This window comes from Phocoena phocoena, chromosome 6, assembly GCF_963924675.1.
Source record: "Phocoena phocoena chromosome 6, mPhoPho1.1, whole genome shotgun sequence".
Taxonomy (NCBI): Eukaryota; Metazoa; Chordata; class Mammalia; order Artiodactyla; family Phocoenidae; genus Phocoena; species Phocoena phocoena.
In genome coordinates this window covers 12275196-12293386 of record NC_089224.1, presented here as the reverse complement: position 1 = coordinate 12293386, position 18191 = coordinate 12275196, and the positions used below count along the sequence as shown (strand labels likewise).

General features: G+C 49.7%; 1 protein-coding gene across 2 annotated transcripts in view; it reads left to right on the top strand.

The window, feature by feature from the left end:
* DPYSL2 (dihydropyrimidinase like 2) overlaps nucleotides 1-18191 on the top strand; it is a 114154-nt gene that overhangs the window by 71943 nt on the left and 24020 nt on the right. For both annotated transcript variants that reach the window (XM_065879622.1, XM_065879623.1), the window contains exons 4-7: nucleotides 12982-13146; nucleotides 15327-15388; nucleotides 15891-15971; nucleotides 16724-16792. In XM_065879622.1, the coding sequence (XP_065735694.1) occupies nucleotides 12982-13146; nucleotides 15327-15388; nucleotides 15891-15971; nucleotides 16724-16792 (377 nt within the window). The remainder of the gene's footprint in view (nucleotides 1-12981; nucleotides 13147-15326; nucleotides 15389-15890; nucleotides 15972-16723; nucleotides 16793-18191) is intronic.

The following is an 18191-nucleotide window of genomic DNA, read 5'->3' as shown; positions in this document are numbered from 1 at the left end:
ACGTATGTCAGTACGTATGTGTCTGTAGTTCTGTAATTAGGAAGCTGCAAGTCCTTGAGTTTCTCATCGGGTTCCCTTCCCAACAAGGAACCAGCAGGAAGGAAAACAGACCCAATCTTAGCACGTGAAAGCCTTGTGGTGTGACTTTTATTTTTTCATGATGTTCCGAACAGCCCTGTAATCTCTTATTTTTGGCAGGCCAGTTCAGAATCTGTGGTCTGGTAGTCCCAGGCAACCAAAAGCTGAGACAAACAGAGGAAGTGTCATTACTCACATGTTTCCCCAGCCACCTCATCTTGGCCTGACACAGCCAGCTGCCACCCCTCTTCGAGGTGGAGCTGTTCAGAGCCGAGTCTGCCCTAGCCCCAGACGGAGACCCTTTTGGTTGTCCCCCCAACCCCTAGGGTCCCCCCTCCCTCATTACTTTCCTGCATGCTTTCCATAATTTGTTTCTAGTCTGGAATTTATTTATGGCAGACTTTGTGGTGAAAACTGGGAAGTCTATTCCATTTTTTTAAAGCAGCCCGGAGTGGCACTTCCCTGGTGGTTCAGCCGTTAAGAACCCGTGCTTCCGCTGCAGGGGATGCAGGTTCGATCCCTGGTCGGGGAACTAAGATCCCACATGCACGTGCAAAGATTGGGTCTGTCTGTTTTTGGCTGTGCGGTGTGGCCAAAAGTCCACAGGAAGTAGGATAGGGAGCTCACCTCCTACCCCTCTGCCCCATCATACGCATGCAGGCACACACGCATGCAGGCACACACATGCACACGCATGAACACACACACACAGGCATGCGCATACCCTCTGGTCATCATCCTGGTACCCAGGGCCTTGTGTCTGGTAAAGGATGCTAGTGGAAGGGGGTGTGCTCAGGAAATCTGCCAATCCTCCGGGCCTGTGCTTCCACCTCTTAGGGAACCCACCTCCTGCACCTCCCTGCATGGAAAGGGAAAGGGGAGGACAGGGTCATGCATCCCAGCCTGGAGTTACCACAGCCCTTAGGGTTTTGAAAATACAAATAGTTTCAATATTCTAAAAGCCTGCCGAGATTCACACTGCAGTGATGTTTCCAGGGTAAGGTCAGGTTTCTTTGCTTGTGATCCGAATGACATGGACTCTGATAATGATGATTAGTTTGTGTTTTCTGCTCTGCTTGGCCGTTTTTCTTGCGTTTGATTCTTAATGCAAATGGATACATTTCTTCATGCCTAAGACATTCCATTTGATAGGAAGATTGTTTCCATCATGCTGTCCCGGGGTTGGGAGCCAGGTGGGGAGGGTGATTCCCTGGGAGGTGAAAAGTCTATATTTATGTCTCTTGACAGAGGGTCTCTGTGACTCTTCCTGCTCTAGCATTTACTGTCTTTTATTTTACGACCCATGCCTACTTGCTGTATAAACAGGACAGATTTGTTTTGCTTGTTTTAGTCTTATTTAGTTTTATGCAGAAGACCGTTCAGCTAGATGAACACTTCAAAGTTCCAGTCCTTCCTTGTGGCACCGGGAACCTTCTTTCAATAATGTCTTTATCTGCTCCCTTCCCACACTCTGTTAACCCCTCATGGGTCCTCCACCTGACCCTGACCCCCCACCCCCCGCTCCCCCCTGCCCTGCCCCTGCCACCTGGCGCACCAGCAGCCCTGAAGGGTGCCCTCAGCCTCCTAGATTCCGTGCCCCTGCGACGCCGGAGCCCTGACCCCCCTCACATTCTACCTCAAAGCACAATCGAGCATATGGAGACTGCCTTTGCGCCAGGACTTAGGCCAAGCAGCCTTATATGCTCAAGATTATACTATTTTACTTTCAATTCACTTAATGAATGTTTGTATAAGACCGACTCTGCCAGGCCACTCGTATACGCCTTTTGGAAACACCATTTCATAACAACCATGTGAGGAGGTACTGTTATCTCCATCTCACAGGTAAGGAAACTGAAGCCCAGAGAGGGTGAAGGATCCTGAGTTGTATAGCTAGTGGGTGGCAGAGCCCGGGTGCCAACTTAGGCATTCTGACCCCAGAGTTCATGCTTTTGACCCCTATGCTATGAGGTAGCCATGGTTGCTATACTTATTTTGCAGATGGGGAAACTGAGGTAGGGGGGTGGGTGGTTTAAGTAACTCGCCTAAGGCCCTAGAGATAGTTAGTGGCACAGCCAAGATTCATCTCCAGACAGGAGAGCTTGGAGCCAGGGCTCTGAACCTGTGCACGCTCTGTGGGGTTTCCGGCACATTCAGCGTGGACAGTTATAGCCCTGGAGACCATTCCCACACAAAACTTACTGGTTCTAAAAACTTACTGGTGCTCTAACGTTTTTTTCATGAACACGAGTGTACATAGCCGGTGGAGTTGAGGCTCAGTTGTCCGACCAGGGCATTTGAGAGCCAGCCAGCTTGAGGGCCGGTGAAGTCCATGAGAATCCCCAGGACTTCAGACGGCTTAGAGGAATTCCAGGATCCAGACACGTGCGTAAAGCAAACTTTGTGTTTCTCCCACCGGTATGTGGGTGTGAGGTGCCATAAAGCTGGCTTGTCTCCAGGCTGAGACTCAGAATGCCTGTCTAATTACAGGAAACAGAGCCCCCTCCAGCAGTTAGCCAACGATTTCAACATCTCTTGGAGAAATTCTACATGAGCCTGGAGTTGGAAGCTTTGATTTCTAACGAGTTTGGCTGGAATTTTCACCTTTGGCTTTTCTTGCCTTCTCCCTGGGCCACGGTTTCATCATCCCGCTTTGGGGCTGCCACTTCCTATTAAGTGTCTGTCTGTCTGTCTGTCTGTGAGCATACATGGAGCTGAGAGAAAGCACAGCTTCGGTCTGTGCACTTGGGGCCCAGGGGCCTGGGCTGCGGCCCTGCCTCTGTCTTGAAGGCCTAACAAGGCGCCCTTAGGGGTATCATTTTAGGGCTCCGATTGACAAAGCTAAGAGCAGAGATAAGGGCACAGGAGAACTAAGAACTAAGATGGTGGCCGTAGCCATTTCATCATATCCTGGTTAAATTGTCAGTAACCTCTTTGTACAGCTGGTAGATCTGCTCTCTTATGTATTACTTAGTCCCCTACTTGGGTCTTGGAAGGTGGCCATTTATCTGAAACAGAGATGGCCTAGAATAGTGAAAAGAGCTTTGTTTTTTACTCCCTTAAATAGCAAGCAAATAAAGTGAAAATACCAGCACTGCCTGGGGTGACGTTCCGATGCGTGGCTAGAGGCGGTAGGAAGTGATGATGCTTTGGAATGCAACGTGGTCATCTGTATTATGAACTGTAGTAACTCTGACTCTAGGACCCTCTTCAGAGGAAACCATTTAACATAAGGTGAAAGTTATTTGCGTGAATATGTCCATAGAAACATTACGTATGAGAGAGGAAAATTGGAAGCGCTCTATAGGTTCAACATAGGAGAATGGTGAAGAAAGTTGTAATGGATTCTCCTTAGAATAGTTCCCATAAAAAATGGAATTACAAGGACTCTGAGACAGCGTGGTATTAAGAAAAAAGCCACAGTTAAGAGTGAGTGGGCTTTTGATTACACCCACATAAAACATATGTACATGACAGTTGTGGAATATGATATAGAAAAAGATGAACAGTTATGATTAGGATGGTGGGATTCTCGGTAATATTTTATCCTGTTATAAAACAAGTAAAGGAAACAGGATAGATTGTGGATTCAGACCTGGGATTAATTCTGGTACTGGTACAGCACTTTATGTGTCTTTAGTGACTTTTGAAACTTCCCTGGGACTCAGATTTCTCATCAGTAAAAAGATAGAACCATTTCTAAGGGTCTCTGGATCTGAACCTTATCGTAGCCATTAACAGTCTCTTTAAGTGGAGTCTGCCGGACTTGCTTATATCAATAAGCAATTAGTAAAAAAACTCGTGGGCAATTAGTGCCATCGTTTTGCACAAACCATGGAGTCCTTTAAGCATTCCTGGTGGTCAAGCAGTGCTGCAGATTTGTTGTCACCTTTCGCGCCTTGATGATGCCTTGCCTGCAGGCGCTACTCCGCACATCCACTTCAAGTGAGCGGAGAGTAAACCATCAAGTCCACAGAGGCTGGTTTTTGAAGTAAAGCCCCGTCTGGCAAAGTGACTCCACTTCCTTCCCTCCCCATGTCCACCGGTCGACTCTGGGGGGGCCCCTCCCTGGAAGGTTGACCCACACGTTGTCTACAGATGGGCTATCAGGCTCCCCACGTCTGCTTTTGATGAGTCAAGGAGAGGATTTCTGCGCATCACTGGGTTGATAAATCCTCTTAAAGGATTTACACGTTATAAATGACCCTTCATTGCCACACGTAGATTTCATTAGCTCAGCCTTTGATCGTACATGCAAGGAGGCCGTGGGCAAGCTATACCAAGCCTCAAAGAAAAAGGTTTTACGAGGTGCTGACATTTTGACAAGCTCTTACCTGGCGCCCCAAATTGAATTTCAATGACCCACATTGGCTGTATCCCCTCTGCCCACCGGGTTCAGTTCATTAGCTGCCCACTTAAGTGAAACTGCATATGTTTTTGATGATAGAAAAGGGTTTAGGTTTGGGAAATTGAGGTGCGTGCCATTCGTAGATATGCCAAGAAGGTGATGGGTTAGTAAAGGCTGTCAAACAAGGCGGGTTGGGATTCGAGCTCTGCAGGCACGTCCCATGGCCCCCATTTCCTCATGTGTGGTGCAAGCATTGTGAACCCACCCTGCCTGCCTGGTTTGAGCATCACACAAGATAAGCATGTGAGAGCACTTGGTGAACCACTACAGAGCTATACCGAGGTGAGGTTGACATTGTAGCTCTCAAATAAATACAAACAGTGGTATGAGATTACAAAATGGTATGACATTAGAAAATGATTTAACTGTCCCTTTCCTATTTAAAAAAAAATTTCTGGAGGCGTGTATATGTTTCCCTAAAGTGGGAAGCTTTGGTTATGCTTTGTGCTAAATTGTGAAAATGGAGTGAAGCCAAGAGGCCTTTCCAAGATCATCGTTAAAATCAGAACTAACACTGGGTTTGGAATCTGGGTCTTCTCTCTGCCCTGCTCCGCACCTTTCCTTTCTCACCCTCTGTCTCCAGCTCTGACTCCTGGGCTCCCAGGGTTACTACCTTCCAGCAGCCTGGAAGCAAGGGGGAACCTCATTCCGCCAGGCCCAGGCCACGGGAAGGGAAATCTGGTGGGCAGGGGGCATGGGCTGCAGGTGTGGGGAGCTCCAGGCGCCCACTTGCAGCTTCTGGATGGGCAGCTCTTTTGGGGCAGCAGGAGTCACCCTTACAGGTGTTGCAGCATGGGGGTCCCACCTGCTTCTCCAGCTGCTGGTCACGGGGATTTGCCGGAGACTGAAGAGGGCCCGGGTCCCCAAATCCATCCACCAGTGAGTGCTGAGCCCAAGACACAGGAAGAGTTGAGACACAGGAAACTTGCAGAATGCTGTCTGGAAGCAGGGTCCGTGGTGCTGTGGGTAGTCACACTGAGGTGGTAGGGACGGGGCTGGGATGAATCTGGAGCATGTTCAGGCAGGGGATAGATAGGGGTGCAGTGGGTGTGAAAGGGAGGCTGGGACATGGGACGCTGACAGCGATTCAGCCCTTTCCAGAGCTTGGTGGGAAGGACAGGGCAGGAAGAGAGCAGTAGCCCAAGGATGGAGCAGAGTCATTCCTATATGTACCTTTTATTTAATGTTGATTTAAAAATTTAAAAAAAATTTTTTTTAATGGACTTTTTTTAATGGACTTTCTTTTTATTTATCTATTTTTGGCCGCACTGCGTGGCATGTGGGATCTCAGTTCCCTGACCAGGGATCGAACCCATGCCGCCTGCAGTGGAAGCACAGAATCTTAACCACTGGACCTCCAGGGAAGTACCCTTAAGTGAACCGTTTAATGTACTTTTTTCCCAGATAGATTTTAAGTATTTCAGGAGCATGGTTTATTTCCTCCAAAGTTGGCTGATCATAAGATCACTTAAGAGGTTGTTTGTTTGTTTTATAAATACATTTTACTGGCTTCTGCCTCGGCCCTTATTCCCCCCAGATCTGGCTTAATGATTCTACCAGCGATCACTGGATACTGAACGGTTTCTTATGGCTCGACTTACTTCATATGAATATACTCGTTTAGTTTTAAAAACAAGATTACATTAAAGGAAGTTCGGGAAAGAGAGAAATTAGGGGATGACCCCAGTGCCTCAAGGTTCGAGCAGTTAGTCTGCCTGCGATTGTTAGGCTAATGACACAGTTCTCTTCTCTGTTTATTGAATTATTGAACTACTTGCTGCCCTTATAAGAAGTAAAGGGATAAGACGGCACTTTAATTCTCAATGAGCCACCCCTCCCGGCTGGCTTGTAAGCAGGAGTGGCTGAAGAGGGGCTCTGGAGTCTCCCATCTGGGGTCACAGTTCACCTGTGCCAGCTAAGGCCACGTTATGGCCCACCTTCCAGAGTTCTGCCCAGGGCCTTGCAGGGCTGCAGCCCAGGTGCCGTGACGTTGCTCACCTCCTGCAGGCCGGGCCCTCTGCCCCGTGCGCTCTAAGTAACGTGAGCAGCTAACTCAACCTCACTGTCCCTCAGCTCCTTTAACTGAAAACTCAGGCCACCATGGCTCCTACTGCAGGGGTCTGGTGTGAGGATTGAGGGGGATAATCCGAGGAAGATGCATAGATTAGTCCTGGACACGTGGGAAGTACTTGATGAATATTCATTATTTTTGCCATTCCTCGCATCTTCAGAGTCTGTGAATTACACTTGAGTTTGTTGTTCCTTTCTTTGGCCAGGGCTAGCCTAAGGCTGGGGGCCCCTCGCCGGCATGCATTCAGGAGGGCTGGGATGTACCAGTCGCTGTGGTGAGTCTATATGGGGGATGGATGGGATTGCTGTGTGTGACAAGGACTTTGTTGGAGGGTAGGGGTCCTAAGCTGGGTGTGTTAGTTCGCAGAGTCCCATGGCTGGGCCCCTGAGAGGAAGAGTGGTCCAGTCCTCGAGATGGCCGAGGCCTTGCTTGCTAGAGGCATGTGTGATGTTTGGTCTCTCCTGTGCTTAGTGAGCGCCTTCTGTGTGCCAGTCTTCCTGCTTAATTAATGCTTTGGGGGACACAGGGAAGAGAATACGAATGGTAATTGGTCATGTCTGACCGGCACCTGGTAGACTACATCGTATTGAGCGCTCACAAAAATGCGGTGAGGTGCACTGTTATCGCTGGCTTGTAGATGAGAAAACCAGGCACAAACTGTTCTAGGGGCTTCCCTGGTGGCACAGTGGTTAGGAGTCTGCCTGCCAATGCAGGGGACACAGGTTCGTGCCCCGGTCCGGGAAGATCCCACACACCGTGGAGCAACTAAGCCCATGTGCCACAACTACTGAGCCCATGTGCTGCAACTACTGAAGCCCGCGTGCCTAGCGCCCGTGCTCCACAACAGGAGAAGCCACTGCAATGAGAATCCCGTGCACCGCAACGAAGAGTAGCCCCTGCTTGCCGCCCCTAGAGAAAGCCCGCGCGCAGCAACGAAGACCCAACGCAGCCAAAAGTAAATGATAAATAAATAAATTTACATAAGAAAAAATGTTCAAGATAGTTCTAGCTCTTAGGAAAATGCTTCCTTGCGTTGTGGGAGAAGCAGTATATTTGTGCAAGGCGAGTAGTTAGCCCTGGAAGCATGTGCTTTAGAGGCACCTTAATATTTCACAAAGGGATTTATGTAGGAGTTTTCCTTGTGAAGGAATGTAACTTTGTCTACCTGCTGGTCTTTTTCAGCGTGTTCCTGTAGCAGGCACTCTTCGGAGTAGTTCCCATATTGGCTCCTTTACACCTCACTAGAACTCTGTGGCTTAGGTACTAGTATTAGCCCCATTTTACAGATGAGGAATCTCAAGTCCACGGAGGCTGAATATCTTGCCCACAGTCACATGCTGAGGAGGTGGCAGGACTGGTCAGGAGCTCAAGCATTACCTCTCCTATGTGTCCCTCTCCTATCCCCAGGCATAGGTGCTTTCTCTTCCCTTTCTGCCTTTTTTCAGAACGAAACTGTCAGGCTGGGCTCCCCAAAGGCTCTTATCTCTCTACCAACAAAAGCCATTCCCTGCTGACTAGGGCACCTGGCATTTCGCTGAGTAGACGCCAGCCCCGAAACTCAGTGGTGGTTTGTGTCGTTATCTCCCTGATGGTTTGCTTTTAATTCAGGTCCATTAATTTATCTAAGATGGAAATGGGTGAGGCCAACGTGTGCATGCACACACAGTTAAATGCAGGGCCTGGAGAATGAGGCAGTGCCGATTCTGGAAGGGGAGGCTGGTGATGGGCAGTTCTGATAGTTTCAAGAGCGGCCCCAGGGAGCGCCGGCGGGGTGTGTACCGACTGCAGGAGATTCTAGACCTGCCCCTACAGGGATCTGTGTGTGAGGCTTCGGAGAGGCGGGGGGAGGGCCCGAGCGGGGACCCGGCAGGGCTGACCACCCCCGCATCTTTCTCCTGCTTTACCTGCTTCTCCCCCCAGCAGACCTGGAATGTTGTTCTTGTCCAGCCACCTCAATTCCAGAACCGGGACTGCGGTGGTGATTTTCTAGCATCTCTATGTGTTCCGAGTACGAAGGGCCCCGTGCAAATTGATCAGAAACACTAACCGCTGGCTTTTAAAAAATCTGGGGTCTTGGATTATGTCAGGGCTGACTTTCTAGGTGTGATGTTGTACTCAGGTTAGCAAGACATCACCCCTGGCTGGGGGGGTGTAGCTGGGTGGAGGGTCTGAGCATCTGTCTGTATCGTTTCTTACAACTGCATGTAAATCTACAGTTACTATAAGACGTTTAAAAAATAGGGTCTTCTAAATACTACAAACTCCAAAGAGGTCCTAGATTTGAATTTTCCAGGAGCAGCATATTTACGTGGTGTTAACACTTTGCCGATATCCAATAAACGTAACAACAGGGTACCAAAACCACTCAAGGCAATAAAAAGGAATGAAGTGCTGATACATGCGACGGTGGATGAACCTTGAAAACGCCATGCTAAGTGAAAGAAGCCAGACACAAAAGACCACATATTGTATGATTCTTTTTATATGAAATATCCGTAGACACAGATAGCAAATTAGCGGTTGCTTTGGGCCGGGAGTAGCAGAGACGGGAGGGTGTGGGGAGGGGCAGTTGATGGCTATGGGGTTTCTCTTTTGGGCGATGTTCTACAATTAGATTGTGGTGATGGCTGCGTAACTCTGTGACGAGACTAAAAATTGAACAGTTGAAATGAGTGAATTGGCTGGTATGTGAATTATATCTCAGTCAAGCTGTTAAAAAAAAGTAGGGTGCTTTGACAGTTTTAAGAGAAGTTAATAACAGTCCTTTGGAAAGAGCTGGTGTCTTCTAACTACAAGCACTTCCGGACGCTGGTTGGAACCCCTCAGTTCAGGCCGCCGTCCTGGGGCATCTTTTTGGCTGTCTCATAAACCAGGTTCACAGGCCTCCTCCTGAAACCACAGTGGTGTTTCCGATGGCTCATCCCGAGGGAATGAAGACTCGGCGTGTGCCAGATGTTTTGCCAGGTGCTTTCACACGCTTTCTTGAACTTCTTACAGCCCTGCACTCAACGGTAGTTGTTTCATGCCCGCGTTTTATATGTGAAGAGAGGAGGGTCCCAGGGAATATACACAGCAGGGGGGTGAAGCAGCAGGAGTCAGAATCAGAACTTGGGGTTCACCAACCCCAAAGGCCATCCTTTCCTGGTCCGATGCCAGGCTGGGTTGATGAGCTGTCCCTCACGTCTTACAAGAGCGGAGAGAAGTCAACTGTCAGGCAGAAGCCAGGCTCTCGTAGGGACAGATGGCTTAGGAAAATCACCGGGGAAAAGGCCTGTGAGTTCCATGCAAGTCATTTCCAGGCTTTGTCCTCGGAGGAGAATCTCTGCTCCCTCCGGAAATGAGTATGATGCTCTGCCCTGTTCCCTGGAGCAGCTCTTCCCGGGAGAGCTTCTATTTAAAGAGAACTGTGGGAAAACATGTGGAGGCTTTTCGTGGACACGTTTCTGAGTGTCATTAGCCCTTGGAGGAAATGTGTTTATTTCCCTGAAGCCCTCAACTTTGCCTGTGTCCTGAGTTTTCAAGGGTTCATAACTCTAGGAGCTGCTTTTGGATATGGAGAGAACCAGATATTTTTGGTCAGTGGTAATGCTGTTGTGTAGTAAACAGGACCCTGATGGTAAAGTGGGCATGAGTGAATGGCGGTTTGGCAGAAGAAATCAGTGGGAAAAGATTTGCCCTCAGTTACTGATGCTCAGAGTGGAAGCTCCCAGGGAGCTTATTAAAAGTTCAGGTTCTCAGGTCCCAGCCCAGACCTACAGAATCCGAAAGTCTGGGGTTGATGTCAAGGAACCTGGGTTTTTGGGGGTTTTTTTGCGGTACGCGGACCTCTCACTGTTGTGGCCTCTCCCGTTGCAGAGCACAGGCTCCGGACGCGCAGGCTCAGCGGCCATGGCTCACGGGCCCAGCCGCTCCACGGCATGTGGGATCTTCCCGCACCGGGGCACGAACCCGTGTCCCCCGCATCGGCAGGCGGGCTCTCAACCACTGCGCCACCAGGGAGGCCCGGAACCTGGGTTTTAATAAGCTCTCAAGATAATTTTTATACACCCTGAACTTCAAGGAGCATAGCACCCGATGATCTTACCTATGCTTGGAGTTGAGCAGGAAAATCTGATTGTGTTCCCAGGAGGGCATGTCCTGATCTTGCAGGGTGGTGTGGGAGCTGGAAGGGAGCATTCATTCATTTGTTGAAAATAGGTATTGAGCACTTCTATGTCTAGGCACCCACCCCCTGCTCTGAGGGAGTTTACATCCCAGAGACAGGGGATGGGAGGGGGAGAATCAGAGAGTAAAGTACGGAAACGATGCAGAAACTAATACACATGGGGGTGCGACCCTGGGATGGTGACATTTAACCCAATCAGAGGGAGAAAAACGAGATGCCCAAGGAAAGAGCAAGGTGAATGGATTTCCAAAGAAAGAGCACTGCTTGTGCAAAGGCCTGGAGGTCGGGGAGTTGGGCAGGTCAAAGAGTGAAGTAAGGCTGGGGTGGCCTGAAGGTGGTGAGCAGGGGGTAGGTGGCAGAGATTATGTTGGAGAGATGAGCAGGGACCGGTCTTCAGGACCAAGAAAAGGAGTTAGAATTTCACTCTAGAGATGGTGGACAGCTACCAAAGGCTTTTCGGAGGAACCAAGAAAAGGAGTTAGAATTTCACGCTAGAGATGGTGGACAGCTACCAAAGGCTTTTCGGAGGAACCAAGAAAAGGAGTTAGAATTTCACTCTAGAGATGGTGGACAGCTACCAAAGGCTTTTTGGAGGAGGGCAGGTGATGAAACCAGGGGCGTGACTAGGGAGATACTGCCCAAACTGCGATTGCTACAAAGTCAGGTTTTCATCCGTTTTTTTTTTTCTTTTTCTTTTTTCTTTTTGCCAGGGGCAGGGGGGACACAATTTAAGAAAAAAACTTGAAATCACTTTGTCAGGGTTTCTGTGTTAGTATTTTACAGATGGAACAGACTTGTATTAGAAGTGTATATGCTCATTGCTTTCGTTAGGTACCATTATATGTTATATGTATTACAATACCGGCCATGTATTTACCCATTTAATTACATATGCTACTACTTATAAAAAGTAAATTTTGTCAAAAGAAAATTCAGTCTAGGTGTCCGTATCTTCAGGCATACGAAGCCAAGCTCAGTTGATTACAGTCGAGCAGTGTCTGCAAGATTTGATCCACTTCAGAAATCTGAGCTCACTAGCATTGCCTGGACTGGCATTTTCTTAGCTGAGAACTGCTTCCCTGGGTGTAGAAAATCTAATATTCAGAGGAATGATTCATTGCTTTAGGCATCAAGAGTCCTGGGTTTTGTCTTCTTGGTTATGTAAGGTTGATCCAACCTTGGACACGTCATTTCAGTTTGTATTTCAGTGTCTGTGTGCAGAGGATGAGTAATAATAATCATGGTAACTGGGCAAGAGCTCTTCAGGACCTAGGAGAGACAACATGTGCAAAGGCCATGTGGCAGAAGGGAGGAGGCTGAAAGATGGCCTTTGTGTTTGGAGATCAGAGTGCAAGGGGTAGGTGGTCCAGGGTGATCTGTAGAGGTAGGCAGGGGCCAAGCCAAAATCTTGAGGACCTTGTTGGGAACTTTAATTTTTATCTGAAGAGTAAGGGGAAGCCGCTGGAGGATTTAAATTGGGGAGTGACACAAGGTTGACATGCCGTCTCATTGAGTCCTCGTAACAAATGTATGAGGTACGTAATATCCCTATTTTAAACCAGCACAGAAACTCAGGGTAGTGGAGATTAAGTGGCTCACCTTGCTGGTGGGGGGTGGAGGCAAGAAAGAGACTCAGGTGAGCCTGACTCCAGGGGCCTCTGTCCTCCGTATCAGCCTACCTCAATAATAATATAACAATAACCGCAGTTTTAAAATGCTTTGAACTCGTAGGATGAAAGATCTCCCTTAAATTACAAAGTGGTATTATGCCGCAGAAATCCGAGTGGTGATGAGAGAGTGGATATGCCGGGGAACTTCTAAAAGGCCCAGTCTGCATGGCTCCGGTCCAGCATCCTCAAGTTCCTTGCCGTCTGGTAGGGGGCGTCTCACGGGCCAGCTATCAACACAAGGAAGGGCTTGCCGGCTCTGGCCAGCCATCTGACACTGCCATTGTCCGTAAGGACTCATTGTCCTTGAAATGTGCCCGAGCTCTGTGCTTTCAGCGGTTTTGAGCTGGGAAATCAGATCAGGGCAGGTCGTGCGTGGTTTCACTGGAGGAGTCGTGCCGTGCCAAGTTTCTGCTTTCTCCTTCTTGGGTAGTCGGCTGACTTAAGTGGATTCTTAGAATCTGGTTGTAGAGATCGCCATCTCAATTTTGAACCCAAGAAGCCCTTGTTCAGGGTCGAAATGGGGAAACAGCTGCTGGCCCGCAACCCTTGAAGCTCCTGTTGGTGACGACGCATGTCTGTTCCTTTCTAGTTGACCATGTGGTTCCCGAGCCTGGGACCAGCCTGCTGGCTGCCTTCGACCAGTGGAGGGAATGGGCCGACAGCAAGTCCTGCTGCGACTACTCTCTGCACGTGGACATCACCGAGTGGCACAAGGGCATCCAGGAGGAGATGGAGACCCTGGTGAAGGACCACGGTAGGTTGTGCTGCCCCAGCGCCTTCTGGGGATATTTCCTTCTCAGCCCACGAGCTGGCTGAGCCCTGAAGGAGAGCTTCTGGGAAGAGTGCTGGTCGATGCCTTCTGCATCCCCGTGCCTGCCAGGAGGGAGGGCTTAGTAGGCTGCAGCTCGTGCTCATTGCAGGTGGCCAGACAGCTAGTCACAGCTTACTGGTGCGAGCGAGCTGTGTGCGCCAGCCAGGCTGGAGAGTTGAGGCTGTGAGAGTGATTTGCCCTCAAAGGATAACATGGATATCCCAGGGAGGATTCTGGGCGGTCTTAGGAGAGAGCCCGGGACCCTGAGTACAGGACTTGAGCAGTCTCTTCCTGCAGACCCAGAAGAATCAGCGTAGATTTGAGGGTGATGAGGCTCTGGGACCACCTGTGGGCTCTGTCTTTGTCCATAGGACTATTTTGGGGAGGAAGGTTCTAAGGATTGGGTTCTGAAAGATTCCCAGGGAGGCTGGGGGAAATCTTAACCACCTCAAGGTGCCTCTGGGACCCTCTTGTCCACAGGAACCTTGGGGGTTTGGGTGGTGTTACCAGACCACATCATCTTTGGGCGTCTCCTTGACCTTGGCTGTAGACTGGAGGTCACGTGGGGTCACATGTTGACCTCTTTGGATCCTAATCTGGGACTGCTAGGCCCAGAAATGCCATGAGCTATGAGTAAAATCTAGGCATGGATCTGGTAGCTATCTATAGATTTGGTAGAAAAAGCCTAGAATAAAAATCTGGAGTCTTGGGTTTATCCCTCTGCTCTTCCAGAAGCTAGCTAGTATGACCTTGGGCAAATCACTTAAATTTTATGAGTCTCAATTAGGAAAAAAAACTCACATGAGGCTATTGGGTTAGATACCTTAAGATTCATTGCGGCATGGAGGTCCCATGTGACTGCAACTAGGTAACCCTTGACCTTTCTCACTTTTGAGAGTACCGACACTCAAATGGATTCAATACTTATAATAAATTTACTCCACATCAGCCTGGAGGGTTCCCATAGCAACTGTTGCCTAGCAGGGGCCAAGGGCAGGGATGTCCTGAGGCACTGAAGCAAGGCGGCTTCCAGCACCCCCGACAACTTGAATTAAGCTCCAAGGCTAGCAGGTTGTCAGTACAGTCGTTTACCATTGTGACGAATGCTGAGCAGGGATGTCTGGTCTGGTGCCTCTGGAAGCAAGAACCCTAAAATGCCAGGGTGAGAACCGTGACATCTGCTCGTCACACTCACAGCCCTTTTCTTGTTAAAAAAACGTTTCTTAAAAATCGGCCTGAAAGGCAATCGGTTTACCAGAGAAACGACATTTATTATAGATCTTCATCTGCAGGGTCTTCTAATTCATCTTCTTGTTAAAGTCCCAACAGTTAGGACCTTTTATTTTTGACTTTTAATTGTGGTAAAATACAACATAGAGTACACTTTACCATCTGAACCATTGTTAAGTGTGCCGTTCATTGACGTTAAGGACATTCACATTGTTGTACAGCCATCACCCCCATCCGTCTGCAGACCTTTTTTCATCGTTCCAAAATGCAACTCTGTACCCATTAAACAATAACTTCCCCTTCTCCCTCCTCCCAGCCCCTGGCAACCCCCATTCTACTTTCTGCGTCTATGAATTTGGCCTGTAGGTGGAATCCTACGGTATTTGTCCTTTTGTGACTGGCGTATTCCCCTTAGCAGAATGTCCTCGAGGCTCGTCTCCATATTGTAGCCTGTGTCAGAATTCCCTTCCTTTTTAAGGCTGGATAATATCCCATCGTGTGGCTGGACCACATTTTGTTTATCCATTCCTCCACAGACGCATTTTGCTTCCACCTCTTGGCTATTGTGAGTAATGCTGCTTGAACATGGGTGTACAGATACGGGCAATTTAAACTTTTGATACAGTTTTAACTTTAGAGAAAATTGTAAAAATACTATAAAGAATCCTTACGCACCCTGTTGCCAGATTCGCCTGTTGTTCACGTTTTACCACATTCGCCTTATCATTCTCTCTGTCTCCATCTCTGTCTCTCTTTGTCTCTCCCTCTTTCTCTCTCTGACTTTCTGTCTCTCTGCATACATATGCATAATATGATTCCTTCCTTATTCTCTTCCAGATTATTGGTTTATCTGTTTGTCACGTCTCCACCTCTCTGTTTTGTCTGTCCACTAGGGGTAAATTCCTTCCTCGTGTACATGGCTTTCAAAGATCGCTTCCAGCTAACGGATTCCCAGGTGAGAAAAGCCTGCTCACTGGCATTCGGTATGTTCGGACCACTGCTGTTGTCTTGAAAGCTGCCTCCAGTGAGTGCTCAAGGGAAATGGCTGGTGGGTGAAGCCCCTGATGTAACTCCCTTTAGGGAGGGTACGAACCCAGTGCCCTGGTCCCCCAGGACAGGTGTTCCACCAAGCTCTGGAATCGGCCACCTGCCGTGGGCCAGTGTGGCCGAGAGGTGTTCCCTGACCCTCTTTAGCAAACCTGGTGCAGAGAAGGTGTCACCCGAGAGCTTCTCCTAATTCAAGCCCTTTTAGGTTACGCTGCCTCTGCTAATTATCGGTTAATTACCGAGAGGTCCTGCTCTGCCACCTGTGGCCAGAAACACTGCCCTCGGGCGTGGCCTTAACAGAAGCAGCGAGGGGTCCCTGTGCTGGTCCCTGTGGCTGTCAGGGAGGTGTTGTACTTGTGACCAGGAAGACAGAGGTCCCCGTCTCTGATCCCACCCCCTTCCTCTCTCAGATCTATGAAGTCCTGAGTGTGATCCGGGACATTGGAGCGATTGCTCAAGTCCACGCGGAAAACGGTGACATCATTGCAGAGGTATGTGCTTTCTCTTCATCACCTCGATGTGACCCACAGGGTGAGAGGCAGGCTCGAGAGTGGAGCAGCTTCCGTAGCTCAGCTCCGGTGGGGAAAAGCGGAGTGAGCCAGTAGGACTGTACAAACAGCCTCACTGACAGCGTGAATGTTGGGGACGCACGTGCCGTGCCGCTCGGCATCTTCTGTAGGACGTGTAGCCTTTCCACAGAGAAGTCCTTCCTCTCGGCGCTGTGACGCGGCTGCCTGTGGATGTCCACGTATAGATGTTTTACACTGTAGCCCAGGGCTGGGGACACATTGGCTCTCGGCATCCCAGGGGACAGCTGCACATATTTGGGAGGCTGGAACCGATCTGTCATAGCTCGGGCAGCAGTGGAAGCAGGGTACCGTGCCCTCTCTTCGTGGGGTCTTGGGATGAGAGCTGAGTGGTCAGCGTGCCAGTTTTTTTTGCGGTACGCGGTCCCCTCACCGTGGCGGCCTTTCCCGTTGCGGAGCACAGGCTCCGGACGCACAGGCCCAGTGGCCATGGCTCACGGGCCCAGCCGCTCCGCGGCATGTGGGATCTTCCCGGACCGGGGCACAAACCCGGGTCCCCTGCATCAGCAGGCGGACTCTCAACCACTGTGCCACCAGGGAAGCCCCAGCGTGCCATTTTGAGGTCTTGCCCGAGTAATTTTTACCCACGTCTCAGCAGTCAGAGCCATCTGGGGTCCAGCTCTCCCTGAAAGTCTGCTTTTCTTTAAACATTGCAGGAGCAGCAGCGGATCCTGGATCTGGGCATCACGGGCCCTGAGGGACATGTGCTGAGCCGGCCCGAGGAGGTGAGCGTCTGTGGAATGGAATGCGTGAATCCTTGTTCTGGGGCAGGCGCCACCAGAGCCACGGAGAACCCACTTCCTGCCTGTTGAGAATTGGGCTCCTCGGGTGCTGGTTTTGGTTCCTCTGAGAAGTCACATCACCCACTGAGAAGTGTCTACACAGGCAAAGTGAAGGGTTAGACTGTGCCGTGGGGTAAAGCAGTATGGCTTGTTTAGCCTAAAGACTCCTCTTTCTGTCTCTAATTCTTCAAGCCCTTTCTTGGGTAGACAGACACAAACAGCTTTTTTATTAGCCTCCAGCAGTTGGGGTTTTGTGGTTCATAAACCAGGGCCTCCAGAATCTTACCATAACAGCTCTTCTAAGTGTCTAGAAAGCAGAAGGGGGACTGTAAGTTTTTCCGTGATAAGTCTGCACAGGGTATAACATAATCAGCAGGGTGTGGTAGACAGAATCTTTCAAAATCGAGGAGGGAGAGTTCAGAGCAGGGTTCTTGCTGGCCCCGACGCTGAGAGTCACCGTCCTGGGTGGCGAGGCTTGTGAGTGAGGAGGGGGTGCTCACATCTTATGTGACAGAGCACCTGTTTTTCTAAATTAGAATCTGTGGTCTCTGAATGCTTTTCAGGAGTTGGCTCTTTAAGGAAAGGCTCAAGGTCAGGCGTTGGAGGACTTGGCAGCTCTGAGCAGAGGATGCTGGGGGTCTCGTGGAAATGAATAGATTTTTGTCCTTCCAGGAAAAGAGACAGGCAGAGGGGGCAGATAAAATCATCACGGGAGTGGATGGTGACTTAAAATTAGGATTTTTCCTCCTGGAAACAGGTGGAGGGAGTTGCTGGGTGAGAGGGGTACTTGCACAGATACTCCGAAGATTCCTTTCTGTGCCTTTGTTTCCCCTTCAAGGCTGGCCTCGGTGATCATTTTAACCGCATCTCCCTGGATAAAGCTGTGGGAGTGGGAAGGGCGGCGCAGGCATGACGGTCCCCAGACCCATCCTCCTTGGAGGTGGCTGGCCCTGCGTTCAGTCTTGAAACAGTTTTGGGATCCAGCCTTGGAGCTGCAAGGTCTCCAGGAGGGGCAGAGGGATGCCTCTCCCTTCTTTTCCTTGTAAGCCCCACTGGGAGCTAGCATTTCCTGAGTACCCAGAGGTGCCAGACACTGTGCGTAACAGCCCACATTTCAGCTTTAGAGCGTCCTGTGAGGGCAACGCAACACAGCCTCCTTCTCACAACTCCAGGGGACGCCATTCAGTCCGTTGCACGGCTGGATCCAGGGGACCCATTCCATTCTGCTGCCTTTGTGTGGTGCTGCCCGGAGGTGTCCTGCAGTGAAGTGTGTCTCGTGTAAAGAAATCACGGGGGGTGTGAAGTTTAGCATCAGAGAGCTAGAAAGTGCAAGCAGTATCCT